The sequence below is a fragment of the Balearica regulorum genome, chromosome 14 (assembly GCF_011004875.1).
Source record: "Balearica regulorum gibbericeps isolate bBalReg1 chromosome 14, bBalReg1.pri, whole genome shotgun sequence".
NCBI lineage: Eukaryota > Metazoa > Chordata > Aves > Gruiformes > Gruidae > Balearica > Balearica regulorum.
The window spans coordinates 15,726,164-15,744,036 of record NC_046197.1 but is presented as its reverse complement, the minus strand read 5'-3'; the positions used below and the strand labels follow the sequence as shown (position 1 = coordinate 15,744,036).

At 36.0% G+C, this 17,873-nt stretch overlaps 2 protein-coding genes across 4 annotated transcripts in view; both read right to left on the bottom strand.

The window, feature by feature from the left end:
- Positions 1 to 17,873, bottom strand: part of HNRNPH1 (heterogeneous nuclear ribonucleoprotein H1) — a 301,642-nt gene that overhangs the window by 245,948 nt on the left and 37,821 nt on the right. The gene's annotated exons all lie outside the window — the stretch shown is intronic.
- ADAMTS2 (ADAM metallopeptidase with thrombospondin type 1 motif 2) overlaps positions 1 to 17,873 on the bottom strand; it is a 264,477-nt gene that overhangs the window by 241,485 nt on the left and 5,119 nt on the right. For 2 of the 3 annotated variants that reach the window (XM_075766936.1, XM_075766938.1), the window contains exon 2: positions 130 to 183. In XM_075766936.1, coding sequence (XP_075623051.1) covers positions 130 to 157 — 28 coding nt within the window. In that variant the 5' untranslated portion in view covers positions 158 to 183. Of the gene's footprint in view, positions 1 to 129; positions 184 to 10,114; positions 10,202 to 17,873 lie in introns of all 3 variants that reach the window. The other variant, XM_075766937.1, reaches the window with a different exon arrangement.

Below are 17,873 nucleotides of genomic sequence, written 5' to 3'. Positions count from 1 at the left end.
ACATCTTTCAGATGTTTGAAAAGCTAAATATGGTATACCAATATGCCTAGTTTGTGGCATATGAAATCAAATGGAAAATGAGTGAGCATGATTTCTAAGGAATCAGAATATAATGTCATGGAGCTTTACCTGTGTCAGGACTGCAGGAACATTCCATAAAGTCAATTCTTGAAAAGCTGGAATCTGCAAATAAACAAACATGTACTTAATTAGAAAATAAATCTATGAAACTATAACAATGCCTTTATGAACTCTAACAAGCAAAGTGCGTCTCTGTGTGTGTATAGAATATATAAACCTATATATATAAATGAAAGCTTTTTTTCAGAATTTTAGGGTCCCTGCAAAAGAAGCAAAGAATAAGCAATTGGTATAAAATTAACAAGCTCAGCTTTTAACTTTGAACATTAATAACTTATTTGAAATCACTCAGCCTCCTGTATAGGAGCCACCCTGTAGTGTTTCAGCTGATTTTGATTCTCTTCGTGCAGAAACCTTTTAGCTAATCATTTTCATCTCTGTGTGTCAATAAATCTTGCATCTCTAGGGCAATGACTTTTACTCAGCAAATGTTAAGCAGAAATAAAACCGCCCAGAACAGTCTAAGCATGAGAATTTCAATAAGAATTTAGCAATATATTGATCCACTTCTCCCTCTTTTGACTTTTCCTTACTATGTCACTTTCACCTCCTGAATTCAATAAGATAAAAAGCTAAAATAGCACGTGACTTAGAGACTTTAGCCAACCCTACTAAAATTATTTTTGAATGGCTTCTCCACCAACAGCAAACTCAAAAAAAGGTTTTATAATACTAAAGGTACCAGAAAATGGTCAATAATCTATTCTTGAAGGGAAGAGTTGGCACTCACAGGCTGCAAGTGAATGACCTCTTCTATAAACAGAATAAAAAGCAGAAATTAGAAGATAAAAAATTAATATATGCAATAGTAGGAAAACAAAGCCTGTAATGAAAAGCCACGTTTCTATGGATTTCTAAATGTAACGTATTATTACATGCCCTACATTTCCTCTTCCTTGGAAGCTAGTTGACAAAGTATTTACATTTTACACTGTTCCTTAAATAAAGTAAAATAAAGTTAATGTAACTCTTGTGTAATAATTTATAAGCATCTACCACCTAAGAGCCACTTGGATGTGCCAAATCACACTTCCTGCACACCAGTTGAACAAATATTATATGCATTCCCCTAATAAAACTGAATTTAATTAAAGTGAAAAAAAAAATTTAGATTTAGATTAGATATAAGGAAGAACTTCTTCCCTGTGAGGGTGGTGAGGCACTGGAACAGGTTGCCCAGAGAAGCTGTGGCTGCCCCTGGATTCCTGAAAGTGTTTAAGGCCAGGTTGGATGGGGCTTTGGGCAACCTGGTCTAGTGGAGGGTGTCCCTGCCCATGGCAGTGGGGTTGGAACTAGATGGGCTTTACGGTCCCTTCCAACCCAAACCATTCTATGACAATATTTATCCATGAGAACCAGAAGATAATCAATAGTCACACAAAAAATTGATTGAAAACCCATCCTACCATTAAAAACGGTCATTCAAAAATTTCTCACTGAACTTACTTTCAAAGTTTGAATTCTAGCACAAACAGATGGTAGAGATACTATGCCTCTTCTGTCCTAACATACGAGTATGATGAACAGTGATGAACATCAAATCTTTAAGTTCACAACATAGATAATCATCTACCTCTTGGTCATTATGACAACTGATCAATGTCCATCAACATTTCATAGACATTTATTCTTACAGCACCCTGTGAGAGGCTGAGACACAGATCAGTGAATAAATGTGCCAGTATGTTTGGGAAAATCACCATGCATACAATACTACGCTCTCATCAAAATGTATTGAGTACAGTTGAATTCATGTACAGTTGTATTAACAGTGACTGCCAGAGGAATTACAGTATTTACTGTATAGTGCCACAGAATAAGCTGTTAAAAATCTTTAAATAATGTTTACTGATAAAAATGTATTATAAATTAATGTGAATCATTGCCTTAGGAAAAAAAAAAAATCACAGAAGTCAGCACATCTAGCTTCTTTTTTCTTCTTGTTTCTATTTCCCACCATTAAAATAAGTCACATTATCCAACTACATAAGAAGCATTTAAGAAAGGAATTATTTTCTTTTTTAAAAATCATATAAAATCATTTTAATCTATGTAAGCACATGAAGTCTGATCCAGACAAACAGAAGTTAAAGACTACAAGATTGACAATCTTTTTTAACCTCTCAAGTAGAAACCCGTAATCTAAGCAAGGTGGTGTCTTTTAACATCTATTTTTGGCCTATAACTACCTCTGGTTTACAACCAATTTTCTTTTGTCAAAACTGTTATTCAAACTACATAAGCCTCAAAATTAACAGTGAAGTGCATGCAATATTTCTTTATCAAACACATAGTACAGCCAACCAAATATTACACACATAATTGTATCTAATGTATTGGTTAACTCACTGCTTGTGGCTTATAAGATTGCAATCTTGCAGTCTGATGTGGTTAATGTTAAAGCACTGTACCATTTTGCTGCCACTGTGAAAAGGAAGCGCAGCGACAACAGATAGTTAATAAAGCCACACACAAGGGCCACTCTATAGCTGATGCAACCACTGGTTCTAGGGAAGTCAGTGGAATCAGGCTGGCTGAGTTGAACTGAAGATCTGTCCCAAGGCACATGCTATCAGTTTCAGTGGAATGACATCAACTGGCATTAACTGGAATCTGATCACAAGAATCCAATGCAGTCATTAGTTTAATTAAGTTTAAATTCTGTAAATCTAAGAAGTTGCATTCTTTTACCACAGTGTTACACTGTCCATAATCCTGTTGCATTAACTTTCTCTGAACTGCCTCTATTGCATTCTCCTGATTACTTCCATAGAACAGGGATTGCTGATGATGCATATCAATAGCGTATTAGAGAAAAACATATAGAAAAATCTATTTCAGTTCTACCAAGTATCAATAAAATAGGCAGCTTTCCCGCAAATATCTGTTTGGAAAGCATAGTACCAATTCTAGCTATATTATGACTGACAGCAAGAACAGACTGCTTGAAGAAAATGAAAATATCTTGGTATTTACCAAAGTCAATCGGGAGTAATCTATACTGTTAAGTATTGGTGTTTAATCCTCATGAAAGATTCATTTTTAGATGATGAAAATGTCTAAGGGTCCATTCTTTACTAATTCTATAGAAACAAACAGTTGTTTGCAACCATCTGCAATTAAGAAAAGCATGACTAAGGACTGCAGTGAGACCTTCATACCGCTCAAGTAGCCATAAATACAGATATACATTCTCCTTTGATAACCACCCTCAATTACGCTTCTGATTTACATAGTTCAAAGGTATCTTGGAAAATTTGTTCAGGAATTCTTGCAAAATTCAAGTGCAAACAGCTACTTTAATAATCTAAGAAAATTAAACATTGTACTGGTGTTGGCTCAGGTGTATTTCTAACCCCTCTGTGAGCTCACTCAGTTCAGCCAGTGGCAGAAAACTAAGCCAGTCAAAAAAAACAGGCAGTAGTCAAAGCCAGCAGTAAGGACAGCAGCATGAAATTCCATGAGGTGCTAAGAGCCACGATTTCTGCTGAAGGACATTTGAACAGCTGCTTGATCGCACAGAATATCACATATAGGGTATTAACTTTCAGACTAAAATTCAAAATACTCTGTTTATTTGGCTGAAAATATATTTAAATTCCAAAGAGTTCTGGAACACACCTGGCATCCTCCTGTTGTTCATCCTCCCTTTATCATCTTAAGTCATCTGGTCCTGCCATATCTATCAAAGGCTTTTTTTAAAAAAAAAACCAACAATTTAGACTAAAACCAACAGAGCAAGGTTAGAGAGTTACTATATATGCTATTGAGATACATGAACTCTTCCTTTGGGCTTTTCTCAGATTTGAACTATCAGCTCCTTGTCAAGCTTGTTCCTAGCTTTCTTTTCTGTGTACCTGTCCTTTTCTCATCTCTCTTGTTATCTCATACAGGCACCCCTCCTTCCAACCCTTCCTTCCCACTAATAACACTCCAATAGCGATTTGCTGTAATGGTTTTCAGCTTTTTTCTATATATAGAAACATTTCACAATGGAGGTGTAGGCTCCGTAGAAGAAGTTTCAGCATAGCTACAACCGGTTGTTTTCGTTGATTCTTAGACTAGTCCACAGAAAACTAAGAGTCCATGCACCACCAAGTGAAACTACTAAGCTATAACATTGACACAGAGCTACAAAACCACAAAAAGTGTTTATCACACAATTTCATTTTCTGATCCAGAACCAATTATCTTCTCTGGCTATCTTCTCTTCTTTCCCCTCCCCCTGCCAATGGAAATGGCTGAGGTCTGCAAACACAAGAGTATGATTTCTTACCTTTTTTCAGAATCTCCTGGAATCAGTTAACAGGAAAACAATTAACAAAGCTTTCTGTAAGTCATTAACAGTTATGTTACACTTCTCTAGAGGTCTTTGGAGTTGTTTGCTCTGAGTGAAATGCAAATCATTAGTACTTATTTCTACTTGCTCTGCCACAGTTATTCAAACCACAAGGGCTTCAAGACATGTCCAAGTTACTGAAGAGCTACACATGACAATGTATCAGAAAAATACTAGGGGGAGCAGCTTCTAGCAGGTTTTGCAGACACACAGCTGGGCCTAGACAGAAACTGATAACCTACAAATCCAGCTAAGCTATAACAGGAACAGTGTGACCGACCATTCTCTGTCAAACTGATGCCACAGCACAACTTCACAAAGAAATGATAAGTTTTAGGACAATGCCTATTTTCTTTCAGTTTTAGAGCAGACCTACCGGAGGGGGGTCATGATCCAAGATTTACACTCCCACATGTTCTTCCTGCAAATGTTGAAAAAATGGTACTGAATGTAATATATATTCTATGACAATAGTATTACTTTGTTTCCCAAAGGACAGAGGACATATAATTACGTACCTGAAGGTGCCCAGAATATATCAGAATGAAGTCTTACATAGTAAAGCAGCCATTGGAAAAATTATGTTGTGCTATCATAGACAATTTTTCTCAGCAATGTGTCAGTTTAAACAAAGCTGCATTAAGAACTTGCTTTTGCAAGTGCATTGCTCCCTCTCCTGAGATGAAAACAAACCATACAATTCAGAACTTCCTAAAGACTGAAAATCACAGGTTTGTATCAGCTCCATTCTGCATTAAAATGCCAATTCAGCACTGACTGAAATCTCCTACACCTGTTCCTGCATCATGATAAACATAAGCTTCAGTAACACAAATCAATCAAGTTTTGAATGCTACAGCCAACCGAAAACTTAACTAACCAACTTTATAATAAGTTGATCGCACCCTCTCCAAGCATCACTTTCAGCATCCAATGAACGTTAATCACGTTTGTCCTGGCACAACACAACATTTCAACAGAATGCATACCAACAGGGTCTTTATGTAAATATTCAGAAAGGTTCCCTGGGACATTTTTTCTGCAGCACTTCATGCAAACCTGTATACTAGTTCATTGATTTTGGTAGATACCTGCCTAGAAAATACCAGGAATGGTTTTTACTTGTTCAAGGTAGAAATGAGAAATGGGCTTCAAGTTGCTTTGTGCTTAAATAGGTAGAAATGGGCTTCAAGTTGCTTTGTGCTTGAATAGGAACATGAGCATATTTTCCAACTTCTCTGATATGAGAATTCAGTTTTGGATTTCATAACACTGTAAGTATCAGGAAGAAAGAAACAAATTCTGGTATCCCAATAATTTTTTTGTAACACCGGTGATATGGTGCCAATAAAATTACAACATAAGTATGTGATAACATTTAACATGGCTGTCTCAAATAAAACCTAAACTCATCTCAGAGTTCTGAGTGCCTTAAGCATTTTTCAAGGTCACAATGTAAATTCATAAACTTTACCATTAAAAAAGTCCAAATAATTTTTTAGTTTGATGCAGAGTCTTTCACAGATTGCTCCCATAATGTCCTCCTATAACAAAGGGAAAATGTATAATTAATTGTGACGATTGACTTCTTAAAAATTTAAAGTTAGCTACGGTTTCAGCAAGACACTCTGCACTTTATTAGCTGTAGTTCAGATGCATGAGCTGCTTGTTCACTCACTGTGTGTGTCTCTTCTAAGATTAGGAAAAGGAACAATCTAATTAGAAATAATCCTGCCAAGAACAAATACCAAAAATGAAAAGCTAGAAGAAAAAAGACTATTTTTTTTCCCCAGTTGCCCGGTGAGTCCCTTAACTCTGATGTGGATTGTGGTCTTATCTCAAGCAAAGGATAATGCATTAGTCCATTTCACAACTATTTGTTTATTATGTCATTTAAAAGTATTGTGATATTTTCTAAACATAATGGGGCCTGCACAAAACCTGCTGATTGTTAAAAAAACCAGGTTACAGTTTCAATGCACAGAATATATTTAACACTAAGTAAACTGAGCTGCAGAGAAGAAACAAGCTTTGGTTTATGCAATGTTGTTGCCTAATCTAACTCTCATAATGGGAAATAAAGTCCCTTTTATGAGGTTCTAGTCCCTCCAGAGTTATTTGGTAATAATGACTTAACAGGCAAAGTTTGAAAGTAAAACCAATTTTTAAGCAAGCCAGAATCACAGCTCTTTGGAGATTATCTCTGGAGATCAAAGTCAGCAACAAATACCCAGAGCCGAACAGAGAATGTCAGGGTTGTTTTCTTAGTTCATAGAAGCTTCTGAGTTTTATATGGTCTCCTTGCTAATTAAGATTCAATATGCCAGTTAGCTGTGATCTTTGGTGTCTTCCACACCTGAATAATATTTTCTGACATTTAAGTCAAGCTAAATCTGAGTGTCTTAGTGACAGTAATGAACTGTATACTCAGAACTACATTAAAATAAGGTTTACTAGGTTGGGTTTCCGAAGTTTCTTTGCAAATGTGAAAGCAGTAGCAGACTGAGGTCTTTTTAAGATAATCCCATGCCTTGTTACAACATTTCAAAATTAAGATAAAAATTGAATGTATCAGGGTAAACAGTAATATAAAACCTTATAAAATCTGTATTTTATTTCCTATTTTACAATGTAGTGTTTCTGCAAGTAGTACAAAATAAATATTGCCCTTTTTAAGGCTGAAAGGTCGGGAATTTTGAGAGACAAAAATTCAGTCCAGCAAAAACTGCTACTTCTATAAAGGCATAGTTCCTATTTCCTAATATTTCCTATTATCATAATCAAAAAACCCATAACATCACTTTTTTTTCTTTTGACCTTTATAATTCAGTGTATTAGAAATACCTCAGAGAAACAGGTGCAGGAGAGATTCTCAGGTATTGAAAAAGACACCACTGCTTTTAAATTCTTATGTTAGGCTGGTACTAAAGCAACAGAAAGATGATGGGTAGGAGAAATGTGGCAAGTTAAAAGAAGCTACAAGAACTATCACATCACTACATTAATTTTTCCAACAAAATATAAGCCATTGAATTGCAAACTCAGGAATAACAGCTTACTCAGCAAATGCATAGGGCTACCTGCCAGCTATTGAGTCATAGCAGAGTGTTGGTGCCACATGTTTCTCACAGCAGCTGAATTTTCATCAAACTGCAGTATAGCAGGTAGGAAACTATCACAGTCAAAGGAGAAAGACAAGTTGTCTGTGTAGACAGTGATATGCAAATCAGACTGTTCATTAACAGGTCTAAACCAGCTAAGTAGAATGAGAACTAATCAAAAACTGGCAACATTGCATTTCTGCAGATGCCTAATTTTTTGTGTAATCAAGGATCAAATTCTGCGTATTGTATTCTTAAGCAAGATCACTCAAGTCAACGAAATTAAGCATATGTTATAGTGAAGTATCTTGTTAAGATACAGAACTCTGCTTTCTCAAACTGAAGCAAATACAGAAGATGGGCTTGCCAGCTTGCATGATTCACAAAGATTAGATTACTGTATTGATGGTCTTCTAAAAACAGAGAATAAAAATGTAAAATTCCAACTAATTAATTTGACATGTTTTAAAAATAATGCATATGGGAAAATTAAAAAGTTTTTTAAATTGTGAGAGGGACAGACTTACTAAAAAATAAAAAGGATTGCACTTAGATTTTTAATTTAACAATAAGAATTCCTGGCTTGCAACTGAAATGATTTGTAATTTCCTATGGAGAGAAAAGGTCCTTCACCCAATTACATGTTTTCACCCTTGCACCAACTCTGCCACCCATTTGATTCTCAGTGAGTTCATTCAACTCTCCAAACTAACAGAAAAATACTAAGGGGTTTTTTTTGCTTGGGTTTTGGGTTGGGTTTGTTGGGGGGTTTTTTTTGGGGGGAGGGGGTGTTAGTTTTCTGCTCATTTGATCAGATATATCAGCTCATGGTAGCGTCAGATGAGTACCTGAGCCAACAGAAGGAAGATGAGGGAAGGAGCATGCTGCTGCAAATGAGGGGAAAAAAAGGACTAAGAAGAGACATTGCCCTCTTGGAGGTCGTGAGCTACTGCACTGACTCGCACATAATGCGAGATTTAATACAAAAGATGAACTCCCATAAACCTATGCAGGAAAACACCTGAGGATTTTTTGTTTCTTACAATTGGTTATCAGCCTCAACTCCATCTCTGCTTCCTATGGTCCCTAAGAACGGCACATGTTATATTTGATCACATTCCACTTTTACACTACTAGCATCTATGTGCTCCACATCTGCCCTGGACAACAAAGGTTTTCTGGAATAAAGGTTTTCTGTTTTTTTGAATAAGAGTAACAATAAGCCTCAGAATTATGATCATGAAGAAGGTCTCTATCCTGAGGAAACTTCCCAAAGCAAATTCTTACCAGCTTTCTGTGGCTTCAGTCGTGTTCATGAATATAAATTCATGTTACTTCAGAGATTCAGATCTCTTATCAATTATTCACTGCAGAGATTGAAACTTTGATTAGCAAGACCTAAAATCCCTTGGTCACATTACATATTTTTGTTTCCTTCTCGAAAAGCAGGGATCGTATCTGACATTAATGCCAGTGAAGTTCATGAAGCAATATAAATTTTAGCTAAGCAAGCAATGTGATCATGAGACCGTCAACTCCCTCACTTAGGGAACATAAAGGAGGAAAATAGATAGAAAAAGCTGAATTGAGAACAGAGTACTCTGAGGCCCAAAGTTCAGATCTAGGCACTACCTCCAGTCTATTACAAGATTGGTTTTAATAAATTTCAGAGACACTTTAGCCACCCAGCAAGTATTTTCCTTTGGAACTCTGTGCTCACTGCATCCCAAGAGCTGCTCTAGAAGTAAAACTTTACATAATGAGTAAAATCAGAAATCAAACAGCTCACTGCTCTGATTCTGACCTGAAATTGAATTTTAAAGGAGGCTGGCTAATTAGCAAGGTCTACAGAGTGTCACAGTCAAATGAAAAGAGATCTGTATCAGAAATTATTTTTAAAAATAGTTAACTTGCCACCTAGATCCATAGTTCCATTACTTTTTGTATCTACACTAACCAGAGACTAGCCTGAAAAAAAGCTGGGTTTATGCTAAAATTGTGGCAATGCCTATATTAGGAATCAAACTGTTTTTTCTTTAATGGGGTTTTATAAAATATGGGCACAATGGCGAGAAAACATAGCAAGTCAGTCATATAAGGAAAAAAGATTAGAGCTTTCTTCTATTACCATACAGTCCTAGTCCTCTACAAATGCACATATGCAAAAAGTTGAAATATGTTCAAAATCCTCTCTCACATCCAGTTTGTTCAGGGCAAAATTTTGCTGTTTTTCCTTTCCTTCCTCTTTGTTATTTTGGGATCCGTCATTCCTACATAATTTCTCAAGCACATATGGATTTTGCAGTTCAGCCTCTACAAATAACAGAGATACTTTACTTTCAAAGACATGTCATGAGCTGAAGTTAGAAGCCTGTGGCAAATTTAGTTGGTTTTGTTAATGAAAATTTATAGCTTTCACTGTGAAACATTTTCTTTATGACCAGACATAAACGTAACCTTAACTGGAAGCACTCCAACAGCAGCACTTTATAATTTTTTTTTTAACAGTAGCATTAAATATGTATCTACTTACCCAAATCACATTAGCTCTGATTGTGTCAGGCATGATATATGCATTTAGTAAAACAATAAGAAATCTCCATTCCAAACAGCCTGCAGTCTAAGTAGACAAAATGAAGGAAGATGGTAACTATTTTATAGAAAGAAAACTAAGGCAAAGTTCTGAATCATAAACAATATAAGCATTAGGACATAAATAAACTACCACAAATCTGGGAACAGAACAAAGATCTTCTAAGTCCCTCTCCAGTGTCTTAGTCATAAGCTTCTCTTTATGAGTAAAATGCAGTTTGACTTAGTATTGAACTGTTAAGTATTTGTAGTATTTGTCTTACATATAAGCATAACATTTTCTTCAAAAAGCAAAACCAACTATTTTTCTGACACCATGCAACTCTTTAATGACTTTTCAATTTACAATTAAAATGCAACCAGCTGTGACTGCTTTTATATCCCATTTACTCATCTTTTTCAGCAGCATATCCAGATTTTCTCCTTTACCTGAAACTACTTGTGGATTTTCCAGAAACAAAGAAAACATTAATAGTAAAAGTGATTTGCTTATCCTGGGAGTGGATGCCTGACTGACAAGAACCATCGTATTTGGAACATTTGGAGATGCTCCTGAAATGCCATCCTTTTTGAAGAGTTCCAAGACAGCAGTGGTAACACACCAATACAATACTGTGAAACAAAAGAGATCTTTTCCTTCATTATTAGCAGACTGCATATGGCAACCCTGAAATGGTTAAAGACCAAAGTAGGACCTCAGTATTAGGTGAAATTTAGCGCCTTGGGTGGCCTTATGCCCTAAACCATTGACTCCAGGGAGACCAATACCAACATATCCTGGGAGTACTGGAGTTTGGAGCTTATGAAATCTGACAAGATCACAGTCTGAAATGGTAATTGGCAGAGAATTACAGGATTTTTTTATTGCTCTATTATACTTAAAAAATAAACATGTTTGGTTTACATTTATTGGAAAAACAACAAACCTGTTTAACTTCAGCCTTTATTACTATTTTAGGGCCTCGCATTTTTCTTCCTCGCTTCAGTCAATAAGGCCATTTTCAGATGAGGGTTTGGGGGTTTTGTTTTGTTTTTTAAAAGGGGAAGATTATTCAAATGCAGCACTAGAAAATTTTGCTACAGTTACTAATACCATATTTCTAAGCAGCAGTCAGTGCAATGTGTAATATCTTCTGGAATTAATAGAACAAAGAGGAAAAGGAAAGATGGCAAGACACTATCTTAACAGCTGGATGCCAATTATTACTCTCTGTTAACAAAACACAGCCATCTACCAGAGGTGTCTTTGTCTCCCCACTTGCACGAAGTGGCAATTCAATTAGAGGTCTCTTCCTTTCACTCAGCTCAAAATTTTAAAGAAGTTTCACCTAAAAAGATTAATGTTCTTCCTTTCATTGAAGTCATTATTATGCTTCTTCATTGCCACCCTAGTTATTATAAATGATGGCTCTTTCACCATTTGATAAATTCTGTAACTTTCATCTTTGTGTGCTTTTAAAGTTCACCCCTAAGAAGATCTTCTGTACAGAAAGGAATTTTCTTGATCATGTGAGATAGTTACATGAGGTGAGGTGTCAACAGAAATTTGCCATGGTATTAACTTCTATTAAATGCCACCTGTAGCACATTAACTGTATTTGGAATTATCAGGCCCTTCTTTTTTTTTTTTTTCTAGCTGAAAAATTTGTAATGCATCTGTGGTTGCTCTGTTTCCCAGGATTTACGGAAGGATGTTACATATGCCAATATCGCCAGCATTCAAGGTTAAAAGTGTAAATCAGGAACAGGATGAATTGAGGATCTAAATAGAACAAATTTGAAAGAATAATCATTTGAAGGCTTCTGGGAAGGTTTTGCTTTTGGGCAGGTTTTGCTTTCAGGCATACAAGCCTTCAGTCTACACTCAGATCATGTTTTCTCTTTATTCTCTTTATCTAAAGATGGCTACTTCAGATGCAACTCCTAATCACAAGATCCCTAATCCATTGGTTACTAGAAGCTTTTGGCATTTACCAAGGCAATGATTCCTCTTTCTAATTCTGGTCTTTTTTTTCCTATGCATTTACTGCTGGTATGATGGCAGGAGCCCCTATGACTGACAAAAGATGGAAAGAAGGATGTTTAAGATAAAGCACTCCAGTAGTAAGTCTGTCATCTGTTTTGCTAATCTGCCATGTAAAGTCTCTGCAAAGAACTCAGGGCATGCAGAAAACTGAGGGCTGAACAGGACACCCCTACAGTGAGCAATTCTTCCAACACACAATTTGGAAAATATGAGCGTTTCAGTGCTTTAAATCAGCAGAAAAACTATTCACTTTTGTTCTATTAGTTTTCTGCCAACTCAGTGCACTGAAACGGCTCAGCAACCCAAGGGAGTCAGGGAAAGGGTTTGGCCAGAGGCAAGAGATAGCAACAAGGCAGGCAGCAGTTAGATTGCCTTAGGCTGCTAGAGAGGTACAGCCTTCATTTCCTGTCATTTTTTTACCTTTGATTGGCTTATCAAGAGGTCAGATGGGGAGCAGTGCTGTTGTACAGAAATGGGAACACACAGCTGGAAGAAAAGGAGAACAGCAGCACTCCAGTGGCCCAGCTTAAATTAGTTTAAACCACTTGAGTCACTAGTGTCCTACGTTTTTCAGTTGTTTCCAAAGGTGAAATGCTTCCATATGATTAATTCCCTCAAATGGAGTAGTGAAGATATTTCTAAAGGATTGTTGGTGTAAGATTGCTAAGCAATCTCACTGCTAACATCCAACCTGCTACTCAAGTTTCCATCTTACTCTTAAAGCATGGAAAGGCCTTAAGAGAAATTAGCCTAACTTGTAATGTGAAGGGAACTGATAACAGAGAAACAGTGAAGCTAACTGAGCTCCACACTTGCATTATCCAAAAGCTTAGGTTTCCCTTTGATTCTGTCAATAACTACACTGCTTTTGCACATCCGTAAAACACCCAGTTCATTTTCTCCCTTTTCTCCCCATGAAAATTGCTACTGAATCAAAGGGTCTGGGAGTTACCCTTAAGTGTGGCAAACCAATTATTGGTTACAGCTCTTCCAGGATAAAAGCTCTGAGGAAAGAAAGGAAAGAGAGAAGATATTGTTTCTATTTAAAAGAAAACAAAAAAATCTAGCTAAAGATTTATTGACTTCACTTTCAGTTTAAGCTTTCTAGATATCTTACTAATTAGTATGCAGTGTCATTCACAAAACAATCAGAAAACTGAGAAAATCAAAGGCAACTAAAATTTGTCTTTTTTGGCAGGTGAGGAATTGCACTTCTCACACTACCTGTTGCAACTGTTTGTTTACTGCATCTTACAGATGTGACTCAGTTATAAGACTTCAATTATTTGTGGAGAAGACTTAGCCAGTTTATGCTACATTCTGCCCTCAGCTGCGCAAGCACAGTGTCACCACAATTGTATGCAAGCACTTAATGTTCTTTAGTATCTTAAATGAAAAAAAGATTCTTTTAATATTCCTATTGAAGAAGAAACTTACCACTTAAATATGTTGTAGGAAACTTAATATCCTTCGCCTAATGTACCTTTTTTCCTTTTCTACTGGAGCAGCAAAACACTTTATCTGATACGTGTGATACTTGGCAAGAATTCAAACTCCTCTAGAACTCTGCCATTCTTATAGTATCATTATTTAGTAACTTTAAAAGCATTTTGCATGCATTTCTATTACGTCCAGTGAACTTATAAATTTACAAAGCTTTTTGGAAAATGACTATGTAGTCAAGAACAACCAGCTGCGGCTGAACAGGAAGGGAAGGAGAGGAACCTGGAAGTGTAGCTGTATGCCAAAAGGGTACTTGGCAGAAAAAAATACTGGGAACCACTCACCAAACATAGAGTGATTCTTTCATGATTTTTTTGTAGTCATGATATAGCAAATCATGTTGTGTTATTGGAGGGGGGGGAAATTATCTCTTAAGTAGAAGTCTGATTTTTTTTCTACCTTCATCCATAATAGATTAAATTTTTAATGAACTTCCAATATTTTCTTTTAAAATATATGACTAAAATAACTAGCCCTGGTTTTGTGTAGCAAAAAGGTGTTTTTCTAGACTTGTCTAGCAACTATATAGTGTATTTCATTGGCTTATCATAGAAAACCCAACAATGTTTTCTTCTGCGATTTGCAACATTTCTATTACACTAATAGAATGATATGAGCCCATTTCTTCAGCTAATTAAGTCACATACAAGTATCCTCATGTGTGTTAGTTGGAAACTGCACTAAGTAACAAAAATGTCAGCACATTTTGAAGATACTGTATTAATTTCTTACTAGGATTCAGCCTGTAATCACATTTATAATTCCTTTGACCCTATGTCCCTCAGTCCAGTCAATTTACAACACTTTTATAAAACCTTCAAAATTATACTTGTCAAAATTGCCTGTATGCAACAGTACCAAAAAGCCAAACTAGTAAGACCAAAGGAAAAAAAAAATCAAAACAGATAAGGCATGAAAAATGTACCCCAAAACCACACAGGTCACAAAGTCTATAAATTACAATTTATATATATAAAAATTACTTCTATTCAAACAGACATGCTCTGATTTGGTCTGTAGACTAGACTAAATTATACCATTTATCCCAACTTCCCAACTCTTGTAAAGTGTTTAGAACATATTGTAATAACTTCTAACAGATCAAAATCTTTTGTAAAAGTCTAACCATTTCATAATCCCATGTGAAACTCTAGAACTGGAAGATGATCCTGAATTCATTAACAGCTAGGATTACATTAGAGAATATTCCTGGACACATATTCAACAGTCATAAACTGAACCTCCTATAAAAGCTAGCCAAGGAACTACTTCCTTTTCCCCCAAATGGTCTCTATTAGCACAGATTATATCACAGAGCACTACAATTCAGGAGTTGCTCAGGTAAGCATCTTGGCATGTTTCTTTTTGTATCCTAAAAACTTTGTTCTGAGAAAGTAAAGCTTTTAAAGAGGCATTGTCCTGTTGCTCAGTTCTGTTCCCAATAGAAGACCACTTGAAGATCTTCTCTAAAATCCATGTGGTCTTTTAAGGCTAGCACAAAAATCTGGTATTTACAGCACCTGCTGGGAAGGTGACACCTTATGAGCTATTTGTTTTTTCCCAGGTAGCTTCACAACATGATATTTGCTCTCAGTATGTCCTTGCTGTATGTTAGATACTGCTGTGCATAAAGTAGTGCTGTAGTGTCATCTAGTGGGAAGTTCTGCTTGCTACCTCTCTTTTTACAGTACCAACAAATAACATGTTAAATAACAAAAAGGAAAACCGGTGTGTTGTTTTTACCTACTTTCTGATTGTTGTGGTTTAACCCAGTGGGTGGCTAAAACAACCACAGAGATGTTTGCTCACTCCCCCCTGCCCAGCTGGGATGGGGGAGAGAATAGGGGTGAAAAAAGGTAAAATTTGTAGATTGAGATAAAGATAGTTTAATAGGATGGAAAAGGAAGATAATAATAATACTAGAATATACAAAACATGTGATGCACAGCACAATTGCTCACCACCCACTGATGCCCAGCTAATTCCCAAGCTGTGGTCTAAACCCTTGGCCAGCTTCACCCAAGTTATATACTGAGCATGACATCACATGGCATGGAATATCCCTTTGGCCAGTTTGGGTCAGCTGTCCTGGCCATGTCCCTGCCTAGCTTCTCGCTGACAGGACAGTATGAGAAGCTGAAAAGTCCTTGACTTGGTGTAAACATTGCCTAGTAACAACTAAAACATCAGTGTGTTATCAACATTATTTTCATCCTAAATCCAAAACACAGCACTATACCCACTACTAGGAAGAAAATTAACTCTGTCCCAGCTGAAAACAGGACACTGATATTCCACATCCCAGTCTACTACAATCCTATTAAAAGCTTTTTTTTTTTTTTCTAAAAAGCAGGCAATAGTTCAGAGTAAAACAATACATACATTACACTTTTCCTCAGACTGTTGTTTAATATAAATATGGTGATTGTTTGGTCTTAACTGGCTGATTTAAATATACACTGAGTTCTGTTGCTGTTTTTTTGATTCCACACCAATATCTTAATGCAAGTTTCTCTTCAACATTCTACTCTATCTTTTCCTTTATTTACTACAATGACACACATTTCCACCTAATACTATTTCCATTTCCTCTCAGGGATTCTAATGATCTTTGAAATGAGTTTCAAACAGCTGATTCTTTCAGTAGTAATGAGCATTTTTTTCCAAGGATGGCATTAGCTGGTACATTAGGATCAGGGAGCATAGAGTTGTGGGTTTAAAAAAAAAAAAAAAAAAAAAAAAAAGTATTGATTGCTTTGACTCAATACAGGTGTGATGACACAACTGGAAATAATCTTGTTTTTTAAAAACCACTCTTTGATTAGAAGCGATTGGAAAAGATGTTAGCCAATTAGCTGCACTAGAGGTAGAACAACAGCTAAAACTTGTTTCTAACAACTTAATCACTGTTATAATGGGCCAATTCATTCACTGCTATGGAATTTTTTGAGGGGTTGGTTTTGGTTTAGGGTGGGGTTTTTTATTACTTCCTAAAGGAAACATGTTATCATTTCCTAATACTGTTTTTCCTCAACTAGCATTCACTTACCCCAGTGCACATAGGGAAGAATGATTTAGTGGTTTGAGGAATGAGGAGGCAGGGAATAGTACAATGCAAGCAGGGAACATTTTGTTGGTATTTGATGCCACTGTAATCACTGGAAGATGACTTTTGATAGCTGTACTACATATGTGTATAAGCTTATCACCATCATGCCAGCAAAAAGCAGTTGGTCAGAACTTGGTGGATCCAGCTCTACTCAGCAATCACTGAATTTTTCTTGCTAAATACTGCGACTTCTTTTGCTCTGTGCAATTTCTATAACATGCTGTTAAACACACAACACACTAGGGTGGTGTTTTTATGTTATTCCAACTACAGCTACATTTGGTATCTATTACTATAGCCTTTTAAAGGTCAAAAACTTGACTAGCTCATTTGTAAGGTAACCTATGTTTTACTGATAGAAGAATTTACAGGAATACAAGGTATAACTGACAGCTAATCATAAAAGTTCACCCTTTAGCATACAGTGGCATTTTTGCTGATTTTAAATATGTGATTTACTTAAAACGTTAAATGGCAAAAATGTTTCTTAAAACATTACCCCAAAACCCCAATAAATCTGAGATAAAGAGGAAGTAACCAAATAAACTGTCTTGCTAAGTATCATTGTATGAAAATTAATATTCCTTTCAATATCACTGAATGCAAACAATATAGCTTTTCCTAATCTAAAAGAAATTATCTGCCGTTTTGGCTAGCCAGACTTTTGTCTTAAATGTACAGTTTCCTGAATTAACCAGGAAATCTCCAGGAATAATCTATTTCTCTACTTTGAATTCATCATTATTTAAATATTTCAAATGTGATTTTTTTTTCCCCCCTCTCTTAAGAAGATGGGGGGAAGGGGGGAAGATGGTAAAATCAAACAAGGCCATGCAAGGTGCAAGATCTGCATGAAAAAGGAACTGAATTTCACTTAGCTCAGCTTCATAATGATACTTTTTCTTTAGAAGCATCTTGTTGATTTCTATGGTTAGGGAAAGTAAAAAAAATAGTAAGCGGGTCATTTAGTTTCCTGACTAACTTTTCAGTGATCCTTAACATTTTTAAGTCTCAAAAATTCTGCTTTTGTGATTACACAGAACTGACATTTATGTACTCTGG